General features: G+C 33.9%; 1 protein-coding gene across 1 annotated transcript in view; it reads left to right on the top strand.

Annotated features, from left to right (window-relative positions):
* Positions 1-25038, top strand: part of LOC108359832 (nephrin-like) — a 222053-nt gene that overhangs the window by 135327 nt on the left and 61688 nt on the right. The window contains exons 8-9 of the mRNA XM_017611896.1: positions 23679-23846; positions 23912-24043. Of these exons, the coding sequence (XP_017467385.1) occupies positions 23679-23846; positions 23912-24043 (300 nt within the window). The remainder of the gene's footprint in view (positions 1-23678; positions 23847-23911; positions 24044-25038) is intronic.

The following is a 25038-nucleotide window of genomic DNA, read 5'->3' as shown; positions in this document are numbered from 1 at the left end:
TATTATTTAATTGTACAAGTTCCCTTCTTGAAATAGCCGTAACCGGACTTAAACCGATTCCGAAAAATGAAACCAAATCCTCATCAAGGACTTCGTCATCCTTTGCTGCCAAAATGCAAGTTTCCAATTTACAGAAGAAAATTAAAATTTTTTTTTACTAATTGTTAGCAAATCTTAGCAAAGTATCTAAATAAAAAATAAAACATCGCCTATTTTTCATTTATATTTGTTTTTTATTTTGTTAAACGATGTAAAATTTTAGGGTTTCGGCCAAAAAAATTATTATTGCTTCAAATTTGGTCGCTATTTAATAAAAATTATGCACTACATGCATAAGAAATAGGTTAATTTTTTGTAGTATTAAAAAGAAAATTGTAATACTTTAATTTGTTTTAAATTTTGGCAATACCATAATCTTATGATATATGGCTTAAATAAATAAAATAAAAAAAACAAAATTTTAATATATGTACCACGCTTTTATAAATGGTCTAAAGATTAGAAAATAATATTTCTCAGTCCCATAGAATTTGTTTTGATAACTTTTGAGTTCGAAATTTTAGCAAAAGTCATTATAAACCGTTTATGAGATTGAAAACGAAAAACGTGGAGCGCATGTAATACAAAGCATGAGATTTAATTGACGATAGTCAAACTACATAACATATACCTAAAATACAAAAAAAATACAAATACAGAAAGTACAAATTTTAAATCGATTTTAAGCGGTCGTTATTCATATATCCACATACATACATATATTTCTTTTCATATCAATTCAAGTCTATTACATTCACCCCACGCTTTTCATTTTCTATCTCATAAATGGTTTATAATGACTCCTGCTAAAACTTCAAAATCAAAAGTTATCAAAACTAATTCTATGGGACTGAGAAATATTATTTTCTAATTTTTAGACCATTTATAAAAGCGTGTTATATTAAATTTTTTTATTTTTTATTTTATACTTTTTAGTTTTCCATGGCACAAACAACTTTTTCATAAAAAATATTTACCAAAAATTACAATTTTTTTTTGTACCTATAGTAGTAAACAAAACTATTAATTTTCAAAGTAATACACTAAAAAAATTATTTCTGATAACTTTTTTTGGAACATAGTAAATGTCGTTTTTCCGTTCAACAGTTGTACCTCAAATATTTTCTGATTTAAGCGCCCTCTATTGTTAGCAAAAAGAGGAGATGATAAATTAAACTTACAAATCTATTCTAAGCACTCGTACATTGTAGAGTGTGGCTCCAAAACTGACTCAGGGTCAGGATCTGGAGTATTTTTCGAAGTTAATGGGAATAAGTTTCACTTTTTCTTTTGGGGAAGATGATTCTGTCTTCCAAGCTGAGTTATTTGCAATCCCCAAAGCCATAGACTACGTGGTGGAAAATAGGTGGAGTTAAAGGAGTTTACGTGTCTACTGGTACAGCCGAGCTGCACCTAATGCATTGGCCAGCGCCTTTTCTAAGTACTTCCAAACTAGTTCGGCAATGCATGTCCGACTAAATTATGTTGCTAAACATAACGAGGGTGCTTTACTCTGGGTCACTGTGGAGTGCCTGGAAATGAGACATTTGATCCTTTGGCCAGAGTTGGCTTAGACCAGGCATTCCTAGACTGGTTGCGCAGTTATAGCACTCCCCACTTCGACCATCGAAGCAACCATCAGAAACTGGGTGGCTACTTCGCTCAGCAATGACTGGGAGACATCGAGTGGATGCAGGTGGGCAAAACTCATGTTGCATTCAATCTCAGAAGGTCTTTCTAGTTTTTTCCTCTCACTGAGAAGATGGGACTGCTGACTGGTCCCTTCACGTGGCACAAACACTTGACTGTGATAGGCGTAAATTACAACTCCATTTTCCCATCCTGCTTTGAATAGGATGAGACGGTGGTACACTTCTAGAGCTTCTTGCTTGCTTGTTTGTTTACCATCGATTTATCTAGATGCGGTCTCTTTTTTGTTTCTGAATTTGAAGTATGGCGTAAAAAGCTTTGCGGTTTTGTTGTCTAAAGTTTTATGTTTTAAATATGCGAGTGACGATTATTTTTCGCATCACTTTAAAACTCGGAGTGATAAAATTAAATATGCCATCAACACAATTTAACTATTTGACAAATATATCAAATGCAAATAGAGTGAGCCGACCATGTAGGGAGTTTATTTAGTGCTCTTAAAAAATATAACTCCTCAGAGCGAGATAGTTCTTTCATGCCTTTACGTGCTATATTTTTTAAAACTTGTAAGTGTGTGATCACATTATTTTTAATAAATAGAACACAAGAAAATATTTTACTTTTAGTCTCTGAATCTTCACAGTTTTTGATGAGCTTTGGGAATATGTTAGAAATGAGCATCAGGGGGTCTACGGAAACCAGTAAAGTTTTGAAAGGGGCCTACGAGAAAAATAAGTCTGATTTACAGATATACGAATGTACACTTATTTATGTTGTAGATTCCCAGCAAAAAACGACCTCTAATCCATAAAGAAAGTAGTCCGGATTAGTCTCGAGGGGGCGCAATTAGGCAGTAATAGGTGGCAACTAAACTTATGTGGGTATAAGTGATAAAAACTGCTGTGTTGTGAATTGTTAATGGAAAAGTGGAGAGGGAAATTATATACATGATTTATATTTAAAATAAGTAATAATATTACGCAAGTACCTCGTATAATTACTCATTTCCATTCGTTTTTGTATCTAAATCCCGTTAAACTAACCACATCCCAAAAACATTTAGGTAAGAGAACGATTAGAAAGCGATTCGAATTCTAATGTGCTTCTCTAAGGTAGAAGGTGAGAGAACGATTAGAGAAACTGTCGAGAACTAGAATTCTAATGTAAAATCAAAACGTTTCCCTAGCGCTAGAGACTGTTACTACGTTTATACGCATGCATAAGTCCAAGGTGTATTAAACAAGGTGGTGTTGGGGCGACAGCTGAGTTTTTCGCCGTGGAGGCCATTACGTCAAAATGATGTGTTTGTTGTAACTCATACCAATGACACTATGGACATCAGCGTATAATTTGTTAGTGTAATTTTTTACTTATATACGGCCAACACCACCTTGTTAAATACGCCTTGCATAAGTCGCTTTAATTCATTTCGCCGCGATTCAAAATATATGTATAAACTGAATTTCAATTCGCTTTGAAATCGGTAGTTTATTTCTCCAGACAGTTAGAAAGAGTGTATAAACACCGCTCTCACTCAAAGCGAATTGGAGGTCAGCTGTTCCGCTCAAATTCCAAATAATCGCATCAGTATTTAAAAGCTGATTAATAATAATCGTTCTTTTTCTTTGCCACGATTTTCCGAATAAAATTAGATTTTTATCACTTTCCATTATGTTAACTTATAAAATGTCAAATGAAAACAGCTTATTTTGTTTGCTTTTGAAGACGGTTACTTTGATGCCGATATAAAGCCGTAAGTATAAACACTAGAGCGAAATGTGTACGGTGTCAATGCGCTTTCAATTAAGTCGATTATTCGGTCCGTATAAACGTAGTATGTGTTTGCTGGGATGTTTTTTACCATATACCAACAGGCTAATTTTACCCGAGTTGAGCGTTCTTTTAACGCTAGCTTACCATGTGTACATACATTCGTGTCCTTATGTACATACATACATGTCTAAATACTTAAATAAGCAACGAAATGAAGTATTCGCCTAAAACACCTGAGCTTCCGGGTTTGAAAGACATCAAATTTTCTTTGCGTGTAATCCCGCGGTTATCCAGGACTAGTTGCACTTTTTCGGGGTTGTGCTCGCATGTTCAAATTCATGAAGGTATTTCCATACATACATACATACATACATATGTACATATGCAGCACATATTATGTGTATACATACCAGTTTCAAGTATGAGTATGCTTGACAACACTTGGCATATTAAACAGAAACAACGCCTTGGGAAAACAACAGCTGCCACTGCACCATCAATTGTTGAGTCGCAGCTCCCCCGCCAAGTACACAATTCGAACGATCGCACTCTTAGGGGTGCGTGGTCGTGACGAAAACATAATGCTTAAAACTGAGTTTTTATGCGTTTCATATACTTTTGTACCAGTGTTACCAAATGAAAAATCATCAAAATTTCTCAAAATTTTCTTATTACAGATATGAGTATTGTGTACTACATACTGTTTAGCGGTACTTAGTATACAAATTAATTACGTTCTAGAATTCAATTAGTACATTTGTTCTTGCGGCTCAAACGAAGTTTCACCGTTATTTTTACCTCCCTTTTATTAGCTCGGGATGTAACTATGTTATATTGATGCGCCTAAAAGATGCAGCGATTTCTATTCTCAAGTTACATACCTGATGTTAGTACGAATGGAAATTATAATAGCGAGGTTTTAGTTTTTTAAACTATATTTGTGTTTTATTTATGCGTTGCTTTGTATATATGTAATATTGCTGCAACTATATCAGACTCAATCTGGCCCTCAAGTCAGTCCTACGCATTTTTAGACTACTAAATATACGTTCTACTGAAGCATTAGAAAAGGGATATATTAGTAATGCAGATAAAATTTTTTTTCATTGGGAAACTTATATGAACCTGAAGTATCTTTTAATGCAAAAATTGTTTGCCCTATAATTTTCTGCATCTAATGAAGAATCAATATATATATCCTTATGATCGAAAAATGCCTGTTCTCTCCATTCGTTATCGAGATTTTGCAAGTTCAAAATAAGTAGAAAATATAACGATGGAATGAAAAAAATTATCGATAACATTTTGAATATTTAGCAGCAAATGCAGATTTAAAGCTATTTATGTTGTGTATGGGGGTGTTTGAAAGATTGACAAGCCGTTCGAGGGAAATGTCAACAAAGATCAAAATTTTTTGAGTTTCTGGCCGCCATGTTTGATCAAACCGCTTACGTTGTGTATGGTAAAATGGCCTTATTCTCAACGGAATTTTCACCGAATAATTGAACCGAATTGAGAACCGGAAAAAAACTAAAGTTGTTTGCTTGAAAGAGTCATATTTGCATGGTGTATGGCGAAATGGGAAAAGTAGGTTTGAACAATGGTTGACAAGCCGCTTATGTGGTGTATTTCGCTCTTTATAAAACTTCTGAAAACTTTTCGTTAAAAAATTTGCAGAGCGATTTTACAACTCTGTTGTGTAAAACATGTATGCATTTGTTATCTGCAAATATGTATATCGAGAGAAAATTCCTCAAAATAAAAATCCTCAAAAAACACTCAAGCGCACCCGAAATTCCGCACGTTTTGAGGTCACACTGTTTTGTACGTTTGTATAAGCCAAAGAGAAGTACGATTAGCGTATATAAGTACTGCATGTATGATTTAAGATTTCAAACCAAAGATAAACGTCCCACAGTAAAGTATGCTTTAAGGAGTTGTATTGTGATTGTAGTAGGTACATATGTAGTTTTGGCGATTCTAGCATTAAGAAAAATGTATTTATACCTATGTACATGCACATACATGTGTGCATATACTTATATACATATATATGCATATACATATGTATAAATATATGTTTGTACATATGCAAATATACATATTATGGATGCCAATCCCGGGATCCCTGTGTTTTTGAAGTCATGAAAAGCCCAGGATTTGCTTGCATTATTCCCGGGATCCCGAAAAATTTGAAATGTCGAATTGATAGTAAGAAAGTTTTTATGAATTTGAAGTATGATTTTTGTAAAATTCCGTTTTGACTACAATTAACAAAAAGCTTAAAACTGTTCTTTTAAAATTGCAGCCTGATCCTTTTTTGAAGAGGATTTGAATGAATGTAGGTATTTGCGATTTTTTTTAATGTAAATTTTGTGAGAAATGTCAAAATATAGCTATTAAAAATTTATAATAATTACCTCATTAATTTTTCTCTTTTTAACCGACTTCAAGGGTTATCAATTCATCGGAATATTTTTTTATGTATGTTACCGCATAATTTTGGACCGCATTAACCGACTTCGAAATATTTTTTTTTGAGGTCCCATGAAGGAGGTCATCATGAAAAAATTAACGGTTGTGTTTTAGCTTAACAATTCTTGTTATTGTAACAATTGAGTTATACCGAGCTCTACAAAGGAATTTATATTGCATACAGTTTATTATGAACTTATTGAAGAGTTAAAATACAAATTTGTTAGTTACCTTAATTGCATGCAAATTTTAAAATGCGACTTCGTCTTTACACCAAAAGCGTAATTTTTTCATTATTTTTAATCGACTTCAAAAAAGGAGGAGGTTATCTATTCGTGGGAATATTTTTTTATGTATGTAAATATGTTACCGCATAACCGATTTGGATAATTCTTTTTTAAAGGAAAGGTGGTACCTCAGAGGGGGTCTCATCCTAATTTGGTTTAGATCCTATTATTGGGTCATGAAGAAACTAACGGTAATCTTAAAGTTTTACATGAGAATTGAAGTCGGTTTTTTTTTGTGCTAAAAAATTACTTGTTTATTTAAACAATAGTGTTCAAGTGTCTTCTGCAAATCGAGAAATTGTTTTAGTGATAATTTATTTTTTTTCTACAAAACCTCTGTGAACGCTAAACCTAAATTCAAGTACAAACTAAGAGAAAATATTGAATCCGAAAGATGTTTTTCACCAGCAGGTTTTGTATGTAACATCTTCAGGTCAAGATTAGAAGACTCCGCTTTAAATGCTTTGCTGCTCTTACGTACACTGAGGGAAAAAATATTAAAATCAAACAGAAACGTAATTGATCTTACTATAAACGTCAAAGAAAGTAGGTACTGTATATTGGTAAATTTTCAATTCAATTTAATTTGCATGTTGCCTGCAATGGAATTCGATCCCTGACCCTCTCTGGATATCAACAAATTTGATATTTGCGCAGAACTTCCTTCACTATCACTAAATTAACACTAAATTCCTAAACCTCAACAGCAGATTACAATAAAATATGTACAACAAACTGAAGGTAATAAACTTGTGCCTTCTTAATAATATAAATTTCTTTTGAATTAATTATGAAATTTTGTTTAAAAGGTTATTTTATGAAAAAGTACTTTTTTTTTGTTTTATTGTATTTTTGGATTAAAAATAAAATAAAGTATATAAATTATGGACATCAGCTGAAAGATAAATTAATTGTATTTATTTTGGCTTCGTTCGTGTTGAATCGGTTATGTAGTTCATAAGATATTAATATTTCAAAAAATCAAAAAATTTTAATTTAGCCTTTTACATCTTTTTTATATTTTTGCGTCAAATAATTTTGGTACCCAGTAACCTAGCAAACAATTAGATAGGAACTTGGCCCAAATCAAACATATAATTTTGGTACAGTTGAAATGAGCGTGAGAAGTTCTATCGAGCTACACTTTTGGTTTTTGTATAGCTAAATGGTTCATATTCTTCACTTATGCCAAATCTTTAGCTGTGAACAATATATTTTTTTTGAACGTCTGGCAACACGCACTTCAGATATCAGCTGATATGGTTATGGCGGAAAACCAAAATTCAATTGGTCTCTATGGCTGTGGTTATGGATATGGCGTTATGGTGTGGCACCACTAATCGAATACACTGTTGACTATAAGGTTAGTTGGAAGAGCTGTTTTATATAGTTATGGTTATGTCACCACTAATTTAAGCTAAAGATTTTGCGGAAGATTTACGGGCCTTTACGCGTTGGCGACGGCGAGTACCGCAGACGATGGAACGGTGAGCTGTATGAGCTTTACAACGACCTGGACATAATGCAGCGAATTAAAATACAGCGGCTCCGCTGGCTTGGACATGTCGTTCGAATTGACACCGACGCTCCAGCTCTGAAGGTATTAAACTTGGTAGCAGAGGAAGAGGGAGGCCCCACTGCGATGGAAGGATCAGGTGGCGAAAGACTTGGCTTCACTTGGCGTTTCCAATTGGCGTCAGTAGGCACAGAAATATTTCTTGCTTAGCACCATATAAAAATGTATTTTATGTATGTACATAAATATGATATATGTATGTACATATATTTTTACACATACATATGTAAGTACATACGTACATACACGTGTATGTAATGTTGCATAACAAGCCAATTAATTCAATTATTTGTTTTCTTTTGTTTTGTTAACTTCTTTAAATTAACTAATTTCGCCGTGCGACAGTCAATTTTACACACGAAAAAATCAATATATTCACAAAACTGGAGGCCAAATATAATAAAACTGCGTTTTTAGTTTTTCTCTCTGACGTCAGAATTTTTTAAAAGGACTTTGAAATTTCTAGAATATAATTGAATAAAAAAATTATTCAAAAGATTCGGTGCATTGTAGAATAACAATATGGGTATCAATTAAAAGAAACAATTCTGTAGAATAGAAAAAATAATAATTTTTGGCTGCACCAGGACGAATAAGTATTGAAAATGTCCTTTTAAAACTCTATCCTTGAATATCCTTGGAAATTTCCAATATTTATTTTTGAAAAAAATATATGTCAAGGACTAATATGTTAACTACCACATCTTCGAATTTCGTCCTTATAACTTTGTTCGTTTTAGATAAAAAAAATTACACTTCTCTTAATAAGATATTGATAGTTACAAGGGCGCATATTCATAGTCATATTTAGTACTCAACTAAGTCGAAACTATTCTAAGTCACAACTAAAGCTATTCATAGTCGCCTTAGTTTCGACTTTTCCGGCTAAGTACCAATTTAAAATTTAGTTTCGGATGCAGCTGCAACTAAGTCGTAACTAGGAAGAAGTATTTTATCAAATTAAGGGAAAACAGATGAAATATGTAAAAATTAAGTTGGTAGAGGGTGATTTTGATAATATTGAATAATCTCCAATTAAAATTTACAAAGATCGATCCATTTTAATCGGAAGATGATATTAAATGCGTATTACAATTCGAATAAAGCTACACCACAATTTTATAATTGAAAAAATTTAGATAAATTCTCAAATAATAAGTCAGTTTCACGCTAGTCCTTTTAAAGTAAATTTGTGCATAACATTTAGATATTTACTATTTGTATGTTTCACAGCATGCTTTCGATAAACATCGACTTCACATCACTGCGCTCGTTCTGGCTATTTCACACAATTAACAAGAAAATGATACCTTATTCTTTTGCATAATTATGCATTGAAATNCAAAAGATTCGGTGCATTGTAGAATAACAATATGGGTATCAATTAAAAGAAACAATTCTGTAGAATAGAAAAAATAATAATTTTTGGCTGCACCAGGACGAATAAGTATTGAAAATGTCCTTTTAAAACTCTATCCTTGAATATCCTTGGAAATTTCCAATATTTATTTTTGAAAAAAATATATGTCAAGGACTAATATGTTAACTACCACATCTTCGAATTTCGTCCTTATAACTTTGTTCGTTTTAGATAAAAAAAATTACACTTCTCTTAATAAGATATTGATAGTTACAAGGGCGCATATTCATAGTCATATTTAGTACTCAACTAAGTCGAAACTATTCTAAGTCACAACTAAAGCTATTCATAGTCGCCTTAGTTTCGACTTTTCCGGCTAAGTACCAATTTAAAATTTAGTTTCGGATGCAGCTGCAACTAAGTCGTAACTAGGAAGAAGTATTTTATCAAATTAAGGGAAAACAGATGAAATATGTAAAAATTAAGTTGGTAGAGGGTGATTTTGATAATATTGAATAATCTCCAATTAAAATTTACAAAGATCGATCCATTTTAATCGGAAGATGATATTAAATGCGTATTACAATTCGAATAAAGCTACACCACAATTTTATAATTGAAAAAATTTAGATAAATTCTCAAATAATAAGTCAGTTTCACGCTAGTCCTTTTAAAGTAAATTTGTGCATAACATTTAGATATTTACTATTTGTATGTTTCACAGCATGCTTTCGATAAACATCGACTTCACATCACTGCGCTCGTTCTGGCTATTTCACACAATTAACAAGAAAATGATACCTTATTCTTTTGCATAATTATGCATTGAAATAAAAAATTACATAAACGGATGATCAAACTTGACATTATTTAATAAAAATGTAATTTTTCCAAAATATCGTAAAGAAAAATCGATACATTTTCACACTCGTTGTGCTATATCGTAAACTAAGTCGAAACTACTTAGTAGAAGTCTGAAATGCGACTATGTATAGAGGTAAATTTTAAGTCGGTACTTAAATTTAAGTTGCATTTTTGTTAGTTTCGACTTAGTTGCTGGACTATGAATACGCGCCAATATACTTAAATGAAGTTATTGGAATCATTATTATGGAACTATGTATGCGCTCTAAATGAACAAACTAAACGTATGATGTACGGTTTAAGTACTTTAATTGTTTGGTATACAAGGGCGTAGCCAGCCTTCCATTTAAGAGGCAGGAGTTTATATTGAGCAGTGCTGTCCAACCGGTAGTTCGCGATCGCCTGGTAGTCGCAACCTGTATTTTAGGTGCCCCAAAGAAAAAGATGGACAGAAGAATACTCTGTACCGAACTACGCCATTTCCGGTTGTAATTGCGAAAGTTTCAATTAAAAATGAGAATCGTCAATTTTAAATGCGAAAGTGAATTGAAAAGCGTCAATTCGAAATGATAAAGCTGCAAACACTAAGCGCCAATCTATTATTATTAGTTGAAAAAATTAAATAATCTCAATTATGGTTTTCAGAAATTATGACTGCAATTTCAGCGTTTGTGGGGAAATCGGCATATGAAAGGGGCTGTTGGCAGAGAAAAACTGTCAGCTTTTCCCGTCGTTTGCTCTTCTTTTGAACTCGAAAATTCTGGCGGGGTACAATCCATTGCATTACGTGGAAAAAGTTCTTAAGTTCCTAGTGAAATACGAAAAACAGTGCAGGAATACAAATGCAAAGATCCGTAACTAATAGGTGGTTTTTGCGTCAAACGATGTGCTGGAATTTCAATTCGATGAAATGCATCATAATGAATCAAAATTTTGAGTTATTTGTTAGTTACGCCCTTTTGCATTTCAGTTAACAAATGTTAGTTACAGATTTTTGCATTTTAGGTGACGAACTGTTCTCTATGGAACCAGTATCTTCTTTTTCCAAAAAATTGATTTATGGATCATAATGGAAACACTGCTTTATCAATTAAGAGGAAATTGTTGTTTTCACAATACAACGAATGTTCGTTATCTATGTGCATACCTTTATTTTAGCTAGCTGTACAATTTTTATTAATAAATAAAGGGTTTCATAGGGATCAATTATGATTGAAGTTTATTAAGGCGGTGCCCGCAAAGCAATGGTTTTAAAGTAGCCCTCGGTGCGAAATCGGTTGGACACCACTGATATAGTGGGGAAAAATGTTTTTAATTAATTTTAAGTTTTTTTTTTTGTGTATATAAATAGAAATTTTTGGGCTTATGAAAGTATACGTCTGGTATCATTTACAACGATACCAAATTTTTAAAAATCTGTTTGTAATTTTTTTGTTTAAAATATTTTAATAAAAAAAGGTATTTTTTGATTTTAAGTGTTTTTTCTAAAATTTTTATATACAAAGTATACAAATATGCATACCAGAAGAAAAGGGGTTTAATCGCCTTTACAACGATACCAATTTTGCACATCGATTACGCAGGTTCGATCCCTGCTGAAGTCTAGAAAAAAGAAGTCTGATGAGGAGATGTGGTGATCTCTGAAATAGCTGCTATAGCTTCCGCCGCTTAGACTTTGTTGCTTTTCTATTTTTCCTAATAAGCAATCGTGGTACAAAGTTTAATAAAAATATTGAAAATAAAATGTTAATAGTTAATAATAATTAATTGACAAATACATAGTTTAGGAAGAGCCTGCTTGAAACTATGCAATTAAGCAAATGGATGTATAGAATTGACAACAACAACCACGCTGTCGAGTTTAAATAGCGGCAAATCAGCTGCACTTGATAGTAGTTGGTTGAATAAGGAAAATGAATTAGCAACAAGAGTTTACGGGATGTACATAGCTCAGTGGTTAACGCTTCTGACTTTGAACATCGAATTCGCAGGTTCGATCCCTGCTGAAGTCTAGAAAAAAAAAGTCTGATGAGGAGATGTGGTGATCTCCGAAATAGTGCTATAACTTCTACCGCTTAGACTTTGTTGCTTTTTCAATTTTTCCTAATAAACAATCGTGGTACAAAGCTCAATAAAAATATTAAAAATAAAATGTTAACAAGCCACAATAACATTGACAAATACATAGTTTAGGAAGAGCCTGCCTGAAACTATACAAAAAAGCAAATAAGCAAATGGATGTATAGAATTGACAACAACAACCACGCTGTCAAATTTAAATAGCGGCAAATCAGCTGAACTTGATAGTAGTTGGTAGAATAAGGAAAATGAATTAGCAACAAGATTTTTTCGGGGTGTAATAACTCAGTAGTTAACGCTTCTGACTTTGAACATCGATTACGCAGGTTCGATCCCTGCTGAAGTCTAGAAAAAAGAAGTCTGATGAGGAGATGTGGTGATCTCCGAAATAGTGCTATAACTTCTACCGCTTAGACTTTGTTGCTTTTTCAATTTTTCCTAATAAACAATCGTGGTACAAAGCTCAATAAAAATATTAAAAATAAAATGTTAACAAGCCACAATAACATTGACAAATACATAGTTTAGGAAGAGCCTGCCTGAAACTATACAAAAAAGCAAATAAGCAAATGGATGTATAGAATTGACAACAACAACCACGCTGTCGAGTTTAAATAGCGGCAAATCAGCTGCACTTGATAGTAGTTGGTTGAATAAGGAAAATGAATTAGCAACAAGAGTTTACGGGATGTACATAGCTCAGTGGTTAACGCTTCTGACTTTGAACATCGAATTCGCAGGTTCGATCCCTGCTGAAGTCTAGAAAAAAGAAGTCTGATGAGGAGATGTGGTGGTCTCCGAAATAGCTGCTATAACTTCTACCGCTAAGACTTTGCTGCTTTTCAATTTTTCCTAATAAACAATCGTGGTACAAAGCTCAACAAAATATCATAAATATGTAATTTTTTTGTTTAAACTATTTTTTTATAACAAAAGGTGTTTTTTCCTTTTAAGTATTTTTTTCTAAAATTTGTATATAATGAGCCGCTCAGGAACAATTTACTACAAGAGCGTACAATTGCTGGCTTATGCCGATGACATCGACATCATCGGTAACAAAAACCGCGAAGTCTGTTCTGCTTTTTCCAAGATGGATAGGGAAGCAAAGCGAATGGGTCTGGTGGTAAAGGAGGACAAGACGAAGTATCTCCTGTCATCAAACAAACAGTCAGCACATTCGCGCCTTGGCACCCACGTCACTGTTGACAGTTACAATTTCGAGAAAGTAGAGAATTTCGTTTACTTGGGAACCAGCATTAACACCGATAATAATGTCAGCATTGAAATCCAACGTAGAATCACTCTTGCCAACAAGTGCTACTTTGGACTGAGTAGGCAATTCAGGAGTAAAGTCCTCTCTCGACGTACGAAAACCACGCTCTATAAGTCACTCATCATGCCCGTGCTGGTATATGGCGCAGAAGCATGGACAATGACAACATCCGATGAGGCGGCTCTTGGGGTGTTTGAGAGAAAGATTTTGCGGAAGATTTACGGTCCTTTACGCGTTGGCGACGGCGAGTACCGCAGACGATGGAACGATGAGCTGTATGAGCTTTACAACGATATGGACATAGTGCAGCGAATTAAAATACAGCGGCTCCGCTGGCTTGGTCATGTCGTTCGAATGGACACCGACGCTCCAGCTCTGAAAGTATTCAACTCGGAACCCGCTGGTGGTAGCAGAGGAAGAGGGAGGCCCCCACTGCGATGGAAAGATCAGGTGGAGAAGGACTTGGCTTCACTTGGCGTTTCCAATTGGCGTCAGTTGGCACAGAGGAGAAACGACTGGCGTGCTTTGCTGAACTCGGCCAAAATCGCTTAGGCGGTTACAGCGCCAAAAAAGAAAGAAAATAAGTATACAAAAACGCATTTCAGAAGAAAATAAGTTTAATTGAGTTTACAACGGTATCAATTTTTTAAAGATCGGTTAGTAATTTTTTTGGTTTAAAATAATTATTTTTCATAAAAAAAGGTATTTTTTCCTTTTAAATGTTTCTTTTTTCAAAAAATGGTTACATTATCAGAAGAAAGGGGGTTTAATCACGTTTACAACGATACCAATTTTTTAAAAATCAGTTCAAAATTGTTTGAAATATAAGGTTTTTTTATTTTTCGAAGACCCGACCTTGTAGCACCTATAATATAAGTTTGCACAAAATAAGGTTATATACCATTTAAATAAGAGCAATAGGTGGACTTATATTTTTAGTTTTTTAGTTATTTACATATAATAATAAAAAATAAGTTTTTACCAATTTGGAACTTCGAAGGCCTCGATTTCGGAGGATAACTCTGAAAAACGGAGAAATTACTTTTTTACCTATGACTCAATCTCTTAAAAAAATTGGTTTGGTCCAATACCCAGCTAAGTGCTGTACAGTGTAATGATTCCACTATCTTCATTTATGTATATTGTAACTGTCAATATCTTATAAGAGAAGTGTAATTTTTTTTTAACTAAAACTAATAAAGGTAGAAGGGCGAAATTCGAGGATGTGGTAGTTTACATATTAGTCCTTGATATATATTTTTCTCAAAAATAAATATTGGAAATTTCCAAGGATATTCAAGGATAAAGTTTTAAAAGGACATTTTCAACACTTATTCGTCCTGGTGCACCAAAAAATTATTTTTTTTTCTACAAAATTTTTCCTTTTAATTGATACCCATATTGTTACTCTACAAGACACCAAATCTTTTAAATAATTTTTTTATTCAATCATATCCCAGAAATTTCAAAGTCCTTAAAAACAATCCTGACGTCAGAGAGAAAAATTAAAGACAAAGTTATACTATATTTGGCTCCTAGTTTTGTGTTTTAAAAGTTTTTGGTTTTTGTTGCACGGTGTTTTATGAATTAATACATTTATTTGTAATTTTTTATGGAATCGGCATCGGTATCGGCCGATTCTTTCCCCCTAAGCCGATTAATCGGCATCGGTACCTGAACAAAAATTGGAATCGGTCGGACTCTAGTTGACTTGATTAACGTTGGGATGTTGGATGTTATACCAAAACTCAGAATGCCATTCAAATTTACAAATTCATGTTTCTGGCATGCCGATTTGTTCTAAAATTACACAGGCTTACAAAAAAGATTATGCATATTGAACCAAACCTCTATATCCCTATGTTATTCGACGCCCTGAATGCGAATCCGAGGTCCACCACGTCAGGTTCGAGGTCATTTGAAGGTCAAGTAGGGGAAAAGTTTAATGAATAAACCTGAAAATTCAATACAATTAAAGAATCAAGGGACCCCTATATTCAGATTCAGCGACAACAAAAACAAAATTTTGTTTTTATTTTTATTGAATACATTTTTTGTTCTATTTGGCCCTCAAATTACCTCGAACATGACATTATGGAGGTTAACGGCCTCGTATTCGGGTTCAGCGAGTTCAAAACTTCAAAATTTTCAGGATTATTCAGTTAATTTCTCCTAACTTGACCTTCAAATGTCCTCGAACCTGACGCGATTGGGGAATAACAGACGTCGGATTTGCATTCAGCGCATGGAATAACATGGGGAAATTGAGGTTTGGCTCAATATCCAGAACATTTTTTATTGTAAATCGTTAAACTTTTCTGCAATTATTTCACATTGATTCTCTAAAACAAATTTTCGATGTATGCTTAAGATGCATAAATTTTACAAGAAATTAAACTGATGATTTATTAAAACTAGTAGTAGTAACCCCCGAAATTCGGGTGAATGCAGTAAAGAAATACTGACTAATCTTCTATATATTATTCTGAAACAAGGCGCTTATTCCCAGCGATCTATAAGTCGTACAGAGACAAACTATACATCAAATTAAAGTGCTTAATTTGCAACTTCACTTTTTCATTAAACCATTTTCGAAATATTTGCGTTGAAAGATTTTAAAATTTTTACTTTGAGCAAAGCATTGTTACGTTCATTTCGATAGGTAGCGTCTCAGCGGGACATAAGAGAATGAAAAATTGTTCCATTTATTCGCTTTCGTTTCTGTTTTTGTTTCATATCGTTCAAAGCATTGCACGTTCGTGTGCATGTAGGCAGCGACACAGCGCAAGATCTGCAAGGAAAATGTTCCCTTTGGCTCAGAACATATGCACATTAGGGTGGTCCAAAAACAGTAAAGCCGGAATTGTAATGCTCCCACCCCCTAGAATTGTCCTATATCGAAAATAGTATACCCCTATCTTTTATTTTGAAATCAAAAAAATATTTGGAGGTCGCTCAAGCGCTCAAAGTTGTCCATATATTTTTATATGGGAAAAATAAATTTTTTCGTAGAAATGGTATAGAATTCTTGAAAGCCAATATTTTTCGATCGGAAAACTCTGGTTCTCTTCAGGAGATTTTCAATAATAATACCCAATTGTTTATTTAACCATTTTTTAATACTAACGACTTTTTATTGGTCACCCCATTGCATTTTTCGGGGTTTTTTGTGGGTTTTTGGCGGACCTATAAATTGTAGTTGCAATAAAAAAATGGTGAAATAAACAATTGGGTACTGTTATTGGGAATCTCCTGCAGATATACAGAGTTTTTTTTCTAGAAAAATATAAATTTTTAACTACTCTATACCATTTCTACGAAAAGTTGTTTTTCCCCATATAAAATACATTTGAGCGACCTCTAGATATTTTTTGATGTCAAAAAAAAAAAATTAGAGTATATTTTTTCGAGGGGTGAGAGCATAAACATTCCGACATGAAAAAAATATCAAAAACCTTTGGGATATTGCAGAAACTTACAGTTTTATTTAATGGACTATAAAACTGCAAACTTAGAATCTTTCTAAAAATTCTGAATTAAAAGCTTGTTGTTGCGAAAACTTCCTTTTCGTACTGCGTAGTCACAATAGAATTCAGCGGTTTGTAAATAATTCTCACGGCCCTTATTTTGATTTTTTAGGGGCTTTTAATAATCACTTTTTGTATTTTTTAATCTGTAATGTGGTATATGACTTTTTGTTATATAGTGGCCTTTTATTTTAAATTTCTGTGTTTTATGAAACACAGGATGAATTGTGCCAAAAGTGCTTCTGTGAATGAAAGTGCCAAAAATTGCACTATTGTGCCTACTTTTCCATCACTGCCGAGAACTCTCCCTAGACTCAAAAATTACGATTAGTGCCGCAAGAGATTATTTTGCGAGATTTAACCGATTGGATATTTGAACCTCAGCCTGGTGTAATTAATCAAAACCACTTGAAGGATCGATCAATTTCGCGTCCACAAATAAGCACTGTACGATAGTTAATAAAGAAATGGTTAATATATTGTCCGGAGTAGAAATAGTGTCGATATCTACAGTCGTTTCTGAATATCCACAGGAGCAAGTAGAATTAGGGGAGTTGCACCTCATGGCTTGATACTAAAAGTTAGAGCAGTTGTGATGCTAATCCACAGCCTAAATATGTACATACTAGAAGACCCGGCAAACTTCGTCCCGCCCAAAATTTCTTTCTTTATTCAAATATATGGTTCAAAGTTTTCACCACAATTCCCGTTCACATTTGGTTTTGTGATCGTCAGAAAGCATATTCTCCATTGCCGTCTTGCGGAAACAATGATCCGGCTCGATGGTGAATTGTCCTTGAATCTGTAGAGAAAAGGTGGTGGCAATTTCAAAATGAGAGAACATCATTGCTTCATAGAAATACAATATACATATGAGGGATTCACAACGGTGTCGTAAGTTCCGTATTGTTGTATGTCGTAAGCTTTAAACGCTTAAATAAATGTTTAGAGAATTTAAAACGACAACCAACTATTTTTTAACACTGAAAAAATTCATAATATGACTTTAATGGTACTTTGCGAACCCCCTAAATATATTTTTAGGCGTGTATAGTGATAGAACTTTTTAGAAAAGTATCGATACCTGTGCTCATTTATAATACTCTAAAAAAGAATCGATGCCAGTACTCATATTTGCAGAAAAATATCGATAATACTCGTACTTCCAAGGATTTTTAGGGCAAACGCGAAAAGTTAACAAAAATCAGATTGCTTTGTTTGCATATACATATGACCTCTTTCTTTTTGTAAATTGAACGGGGTTATTGAAAAGAACTTGCAATAAGATTAAAAGCGTAAAATAAATGCTTATAGCAAAAGGCTTATTTGAAGCTTTTAACAGCAACTAAAGCCATTGTCTAAAGAAAAGATAAGCTCCCTTTCACAAACATTTTCTTCGAAAGCGGGCTGGATTTCGAATTTAAAACCAAGGTAGAATACATTGGAAAACGAAGGCTCCGTTATTCTGGAGAATTGCCAAGTTATCGAGCCGAAGACCACCCTCCTAACCTATTCCTTACACCGGCAAAAAAAAAAAAAAATGTTTTGTGCTTTTAACCAGACCCACTTGCCGCCACATATTTCGACCCACTGAATCCAAATCTGAGGTCCGTTTGACTCGTTTTTGCCATTTTATTTTCACAATTTTCGCAATTAACTCCAAATTTAGGAGGTGTACGAGTCAAATGGACCTCAATACATGTCGATATGTGGGTCTGGTTAAAAGCAGAGACCACTTTTTTTGTATGGGCCAGTGTTATCGAAAGTATGGCAAGAGATTTGTTTTCCAATTATTTAAGATGTTTTAACCGAGCCAAATGTCCACATGACTGGTACCTCTTGTTCTATGTTGTATATAAATTTCAAAGCGATTACCAGTAGCTTACCAGAACAAAATATATATTAATTTTTCGGTTTTTTGAGTTATGACAGTATTGAAGTATATGAACGTTATGCCTATGGGGTAATTTTTAAGCAATTTTCAATGTTATTGAAAAAAATAAAAATTTTACCTAAATAAGTTTTTAAAACGTCGATACTTTTTGGTATTCGCGATATTTACTCAGTACCTGTCAAAAAGTATCGAGTCTTCGATACTACTCAGTACTCATGAAAAGTATCGATATTCTGTACTCGGTACTCGTATCGTTCTATCACTAGGCGTGTAAAGTTTACGACACACAACCATACGACACTTACGACGCCATTGTGAATACCCCAATAGACTTATTTCAGAGTTATTTAGCAATAATTCGACTCCAGTGCCACCTTGGGGCTCTTTTTTCAATAGTATTGCCCCTACCCGGACCATAAATACGATTTTTAGTAATAACTCGACTCCAGAGCCACCTGGTGAGGCATTTTTTTCGCAGAAATATTTCCCTTCACGTTTTTTAATAACGATTTTTAATAACTCGACTCCAGAGCCACTTGGCGTTTTAAGTTGTGAACCTAAACGAGAGGTTCCCAAACTTTTTTTCTCGTAGACCCCTTTCAAAAAGTACTGGTTTCGGTGGACCCCCTGCTGATACATCTCTAAATATTCCAAAAACTCGTAAAAAAATTAAATGTGAAAATTCTCATTGGAAATTCGAAATAACGGTGGAGATCTGATGGCCTTCACAAAAAATGGGCCATATAGTGTTTTTATTTAATGAAACCAATGAGCAATAGCACATTCTGTTAACCCAGTTTTTCAAGATCTTGGTAACGGTTTCTGGGTCCATCTCTCGAATGGCTTGCTTGGTATACGCCTTAAGGGCCTGAATCGTTCATGGATTTATCGCATAATGTCGGTCGTTCGCTGCACACCACAAAAAAGTCGAATAGCGTCAAATCGCAGCTCAGTAGCTCATTTCAGGGTTACCACTAAAAAACTTTCTTTCCTACCAAGAGCTGGTTCAAAAACCTACCAAAATGGCTTCTTTCCTACCATTTCTTTTAATCAAGAAAATGGCGTTTGACAGCATTAAATACATTTATTTTTGCTTGTTTTTATACTCAAAACGAGATTTCCAGTACACAAAAAGATCGTAATGATGGCTATTGTATACATATAGCACAAAAAATTTGCGCGTGTGCTTTTAACCAGACCCACCTACCGACATGTATTTCGACCCGCTGAATCCGAATGTGAGGACCGTTTGACTTTTAAACCCTCAAAATTTCGAGTACATTGCGAAAAACCGAATAAATGGCAAAACATTTACATCGTTTATAGTTCTAATAAAGCCTTCGGAGTAAATGACGTGAAAACTCGTAGCGGAAAATAAAATTCCATCGTAGAGTGCATACATATATAATGAAGTACATATATATATCGCTATCTAAAGGTGAAAAGGTGCCAAGGTGCCAAACGGCCAGATCTGAGGGCCTCCGGCTTTGGGACAAAATCTGCGCGCTGCGGGTTTGACATTAATTTCTTCGAGATGCGGTTAGAAACTTTAAGATTCTCCAATTTACTGGAAGTATTACTACCAATAAGTGGTTTTATTTTTTTTTGAATCGCTCTTCCGGTGCCATTTAAAATATGTTATCAACCTCGTAATTGTTGAAAATATTATCGATTTGCAACTGAATTTCAAAGAAAAATACCCGATTTATAAACCTGCCTTTACATCCATCAATAATCACTTGATATCCCTTTAGATACGCGGTGCATTTTATAGCGTATACGGAGTTCGTAGAATATCCGAAGGTAATTGGTAAAATTCTGCCTATACCAGTAAGCAACCAGTTTTTTGAATGGTATTTGAAAGCAAACAGTTGATGAGTTGGATGAGCCATGAAACAGAATGAGGGTAAAACTGATATTGTCAAAATTTGGCAAGCCTACTCAAAGTGACACATTGCTACAAGCCAGAGATGCTTTCTGGTTTATTAACAAAGAAACTTACCAAAATGTTAAGCGTCCTACCATACTACCAACGGGAAAAAACCTAACAATTTTGGTAGGCAAAGCCCAAATCGGCAACCCTGGCTCGTTTCTGTAACAATTCTCTACCAAGGCGAATTGATATATGAATTCGCTGCCTTGTTCTCTACTGCTAATGATTAGTAGAGAATGACGTATATTCTCTACCAGTAGAGAAATAATCGGTAGATAAGAGTTACAGAAAGAAGCTACAGAGGTGGCCAATTGACATCGCCAATACGGCTGATAACACGATTACCTGGGCACACAAAATCTGGATTGTGGCACGGGTTGAGTGGCATTGCCCACCATCCTGCTGAAGCCAAAGATCGTTGATTTGAAACGGCCTCAAGCTCGATAAAAATTTATGAATTTGATTTATTAGGAAAAAAAAACCAAAGAACGAGCACGCCTTCAAGTTAAATTTCTAAAAATAGAATATAACTAAAAAACAGCAACCACAATAACCACATGATCAAGTCTAAATAGTGGTTGGGTTGGCATATGAAAAATGTGGAAAAAGCAACAACATCTTATAGCACAGTGGGTACATCACAGGTTTTGTAAGATGAGGTCACTGTGTCTAATCCCAGTGAAGGAGTCTGATAAGAGGAGGTGTTCTCCGAATTAGCAGCTAAAACTTCTACCATTTGTAAACTATTGCGCTTTTTTCCACAACAATTTTTCAAATAAAAAGGGCTCAAGTTCAATAAAAATTGTCTAATATTATTTAATTATAGAAATATATCATATTAAAATTTGATCTATACTAAAATAACTGATAATTTTTTGTTATATTACTATTTAGGTTGCAAAACTACCTGGCAATTAGAAATTCGTGTTGCAAAATTACAACAAAAATTACACTGTGTACCGAATTTTATAAATATGGAGGTGATGGGACCAACAGAATTTGAATAAGCTGGTCAAGTTATGAAAAAGTTTCAAAGAATTTGAAAAATTTGGGTACCATTTATTTTTGTATCTCAATTTTAAGTTGACGAAATAAGCTACTAAATAATGAGAACGTATAATTAAAAACACATTTTCCAAAGTTAACGGAGCGGGAAGGGAATGGGGTTTAAGGAGTTTTCGACACAGCTCAATGTTCAACTGAAAGACTTTTATTGTATATGTAGGTATACGTGCATATGTGTATGTAGGTATGAAATTTGTGAGCGAAACCAAAAAAAATCATTGTCCTTGTTTATTTTTGAACCTTAAATTCACAACTTCAGACAGATATAAAATGGAAACGGGAACCAACTTTAACAAATGCTTTGGTATTTATTCATATTTTGACCTCTTTTAATGAATGCAATTGGTCTCATTCTCATCACTTTTTGAGTGTTGCACTGTGTTATTTATCTTACAATGATTTTTAAACGCGTAATTTGCACCTGTAGAGAAGGGTCACTACAGTTATACGCACCCGTTCCCAGGTGCCAGAGCTACTTCCCTAATTCCTATAAGGGGAGAAATATAAAAAAAAGATCAGCTGACCTAAAACAGTGCTGTGCGAGGGCAAAAATCAAATATTTGCTTATCCTAAGTATAAACGTAGAGGGTATTCTTGGAAAGGTAATTTATCCATTATTAAGGCTCCGGTCCCAATTTTTGTACAATAATAAATAATTTGTAAAAAATCTAATTCTTAATTTTAAATCTATTTTGTTGAACATAAAAATATTAGATACTAAACATTAATGGAGTAAACCTAAAAATCATTTTTTTTCATTCCATAAATCAATGTATGACCTTTTATCTGTTGAACCAAAAAAATGCTACGTTTTTGCACTTTGCAAAATAATCTGCTTTTAGTAAGGGTTTAAAAGACCTTATTCCCATAAAAAAAAATAAAAAATAACATTAAAGGGAAACTACCATACCCATAATATGAAAATCGCTGCATTAGCTCATAAATACGTAACGGAACTTTCTCTCCCTTTTACGATCGTGTCCCCCTCACACGCCTCAGCAGCTTGATATTTGCGTTTGAAGCCTGTATAATTAAAACCTAAAATGTAGAGGTCCAGAATCTTATTCCTCGTACGATAAAGAAAAAACGGAAAACATGTTTTTATAAAAAAGTTTAAGCACTTCTTTGCGACACTACAGCAAAATGCTAAGTAAAAAATACCTATTTTTGCACTTTGGCACATTTTAGATCCATGATTCCTTCAGAAAATTTTCTTAGATTTACACGTAAAATGCTGGCATGCTTTCCTCGCATAGTCAAAAATCTCCCATACTAATTGATCCGCCCTAACGTACATGTGTAATCCAAGTATAAAACTACCTGTATTTTGGGCCAATCAGAAAGGTATGCAAAAATTATGGCAAATAAATCGTAGTATATCTTTGATCACAAAAATATTTCACAAAAAAATAAATAAATGCAAAATAAAATCTGTTCTATGTGCTGGAAAATGCAAATTAATTAAAATAATTTAAAAACTGCAAACAAAAATTCAAACCGGGTGTTTATCCTAAAAACTACCTTGAAATAAAAAAATACAAATCGTTTCGGCATACCAAAGAACGTCATCTATAAGAAGAGACAACACGTTATAATTGTAGCGAGTGTGAACATCAGGAGCGTGCCTTCTTATGTTGGTATCACATATTGGACGGTGCAAGAAACGTGATTTTCTATACCTTTCCAATGTATTACTGCCAGAGTAATAAGTTTTATACAGTATCCACGCAAAAAATATTGATGTAATTATGACACCCTTATATAAAATAATAACCCTATATAACTACCACGATTTTTTTGATAAACAATTTTGGTATTTCTTTTTTACTTTTATGTCTGTACCTGTAATATTCTCATGTTCAAAAAATACGAATAACCAAAAGTTGCCCCAACACATGTCTCCATCTCGGGGCCAACTGAGGCACGTGTCGGCGACGTGGTACCCTTAACGTGTTCTACTGCTCCATCTAATCCTCCAGCGGAAATTAAATGGATGGTTGGTGGCCGTCAAATCCGGAATGCGACATCAAAGACAAACGTCAGTCCAGAAGGTAAGATTACCACAGTTCTTTCGACTGTTTGGAGATTAATTCGAAACTTTGTAATATACTTTCAGGTGGATGGATTACTGTATCTAACTTAACCACCACGGTTGAGCCCAATAAAAAATCGTTGGTTGTAATTTGTCACGGTCTGAATATGCAGCTAACAGAGAATGTAGTCTCAACACATACAGTAAATATTTTATGTAAGTAAACATTACTCGACGTTTTTGTTTGTTTGTTTGTTTGTTTGTCGTAACCAGGCATAAAACAACGCGGGCAGGAAATAGCACTCAGACTAAATGACGTGCATTGTTTTCATGCCCCTTTTAATCGAATAAACCTAAGCAGATTGTTGGACGTCAAAGAGCTCAGGTGTTCGTCTCTCAACACAGCGCGGCATATAAAAAGATCCCTCGAAAATTTTATTTCAAAATTTTAATGTGGTTATTTAATCCTTATTAATACTTGCATATGTATTAGTGTTTCCATCGGAAGGTCTACCGAAAAAAATATTTTGAAAAACCGTATTTATGGTCCGGTTTGGTTCGAATTTGACGTATGTAGCTGAAATTATAAAATACATATATTCGACATAAAATGTGTGTCTCGTTTGAGTTGAAAATTCATTTAAAAAGAATATTAACAAAAATATAACGATTGAAATTTATGTCACTTCACGTAACATTTCTACGTTGGGGTTGTGAAAAAAACTGAAACAATTTTAATTGATTAAAAAACAACTCTAAAAACAACTAGAATTACTCCAAATCATGTTAAAACAAGCTTCATGAAAAGAGCCATCCACAATTCGTAGTTTTGCGATTTTTTAAGAGAAGAAAAAATCATCTTCCATTTGTGTGACACACACACAAGGATTTAAAAAATTAAAAGAAAACAAGTGAGAAAGTCTAAGTTCGGGCGGAGCCGAACATTAAATACCCGGCGCAAGTATTAAATATATGTTTTTCACCTTTCCGAAAGCTACCGCTACATGGTAAGCCGGGGTGTATCAATTTTGAGTAAATTAGCGTCCTTAAATTTCGAAATATTGAAGTTTCCAGCATTTCTAAAATTTACCGTTATATAAAAAGCCGCAATTTTAGCCCGATTTCAATAATCTTGAACGTTTTGCTTTTATGTGGCAAGCATAATAACCATACCGAGTTTGGTACAAATTGGTAGAACGGTTACCGAGATA

The sequence above is a fragment of the Rhagoletis zephyria genome, unplaced genomic scaffold (assembly GCF_001687245.7).
Source record: "Rhagoletis zephyria isolate East Lansing unplaced genomic scaffold, Rhagoletis_zephyria_1.1 Rzeph_scaffold_00474, whole genome shotgun sequence".
In the NCBI taxonomy this organism is placed as follows: domain Eukaryota; kingdom Metazoa; phylum Arthropoda; class Insecta; order Diptera; family Tephritidae; genus Rhagoletis; species Rhagoletis zephyria.
The sequence above is the reverse complement of the archived record's forward strand: the minus strand, read 5'-3'. Positions and strand labels throughout refer to the sequence as shown.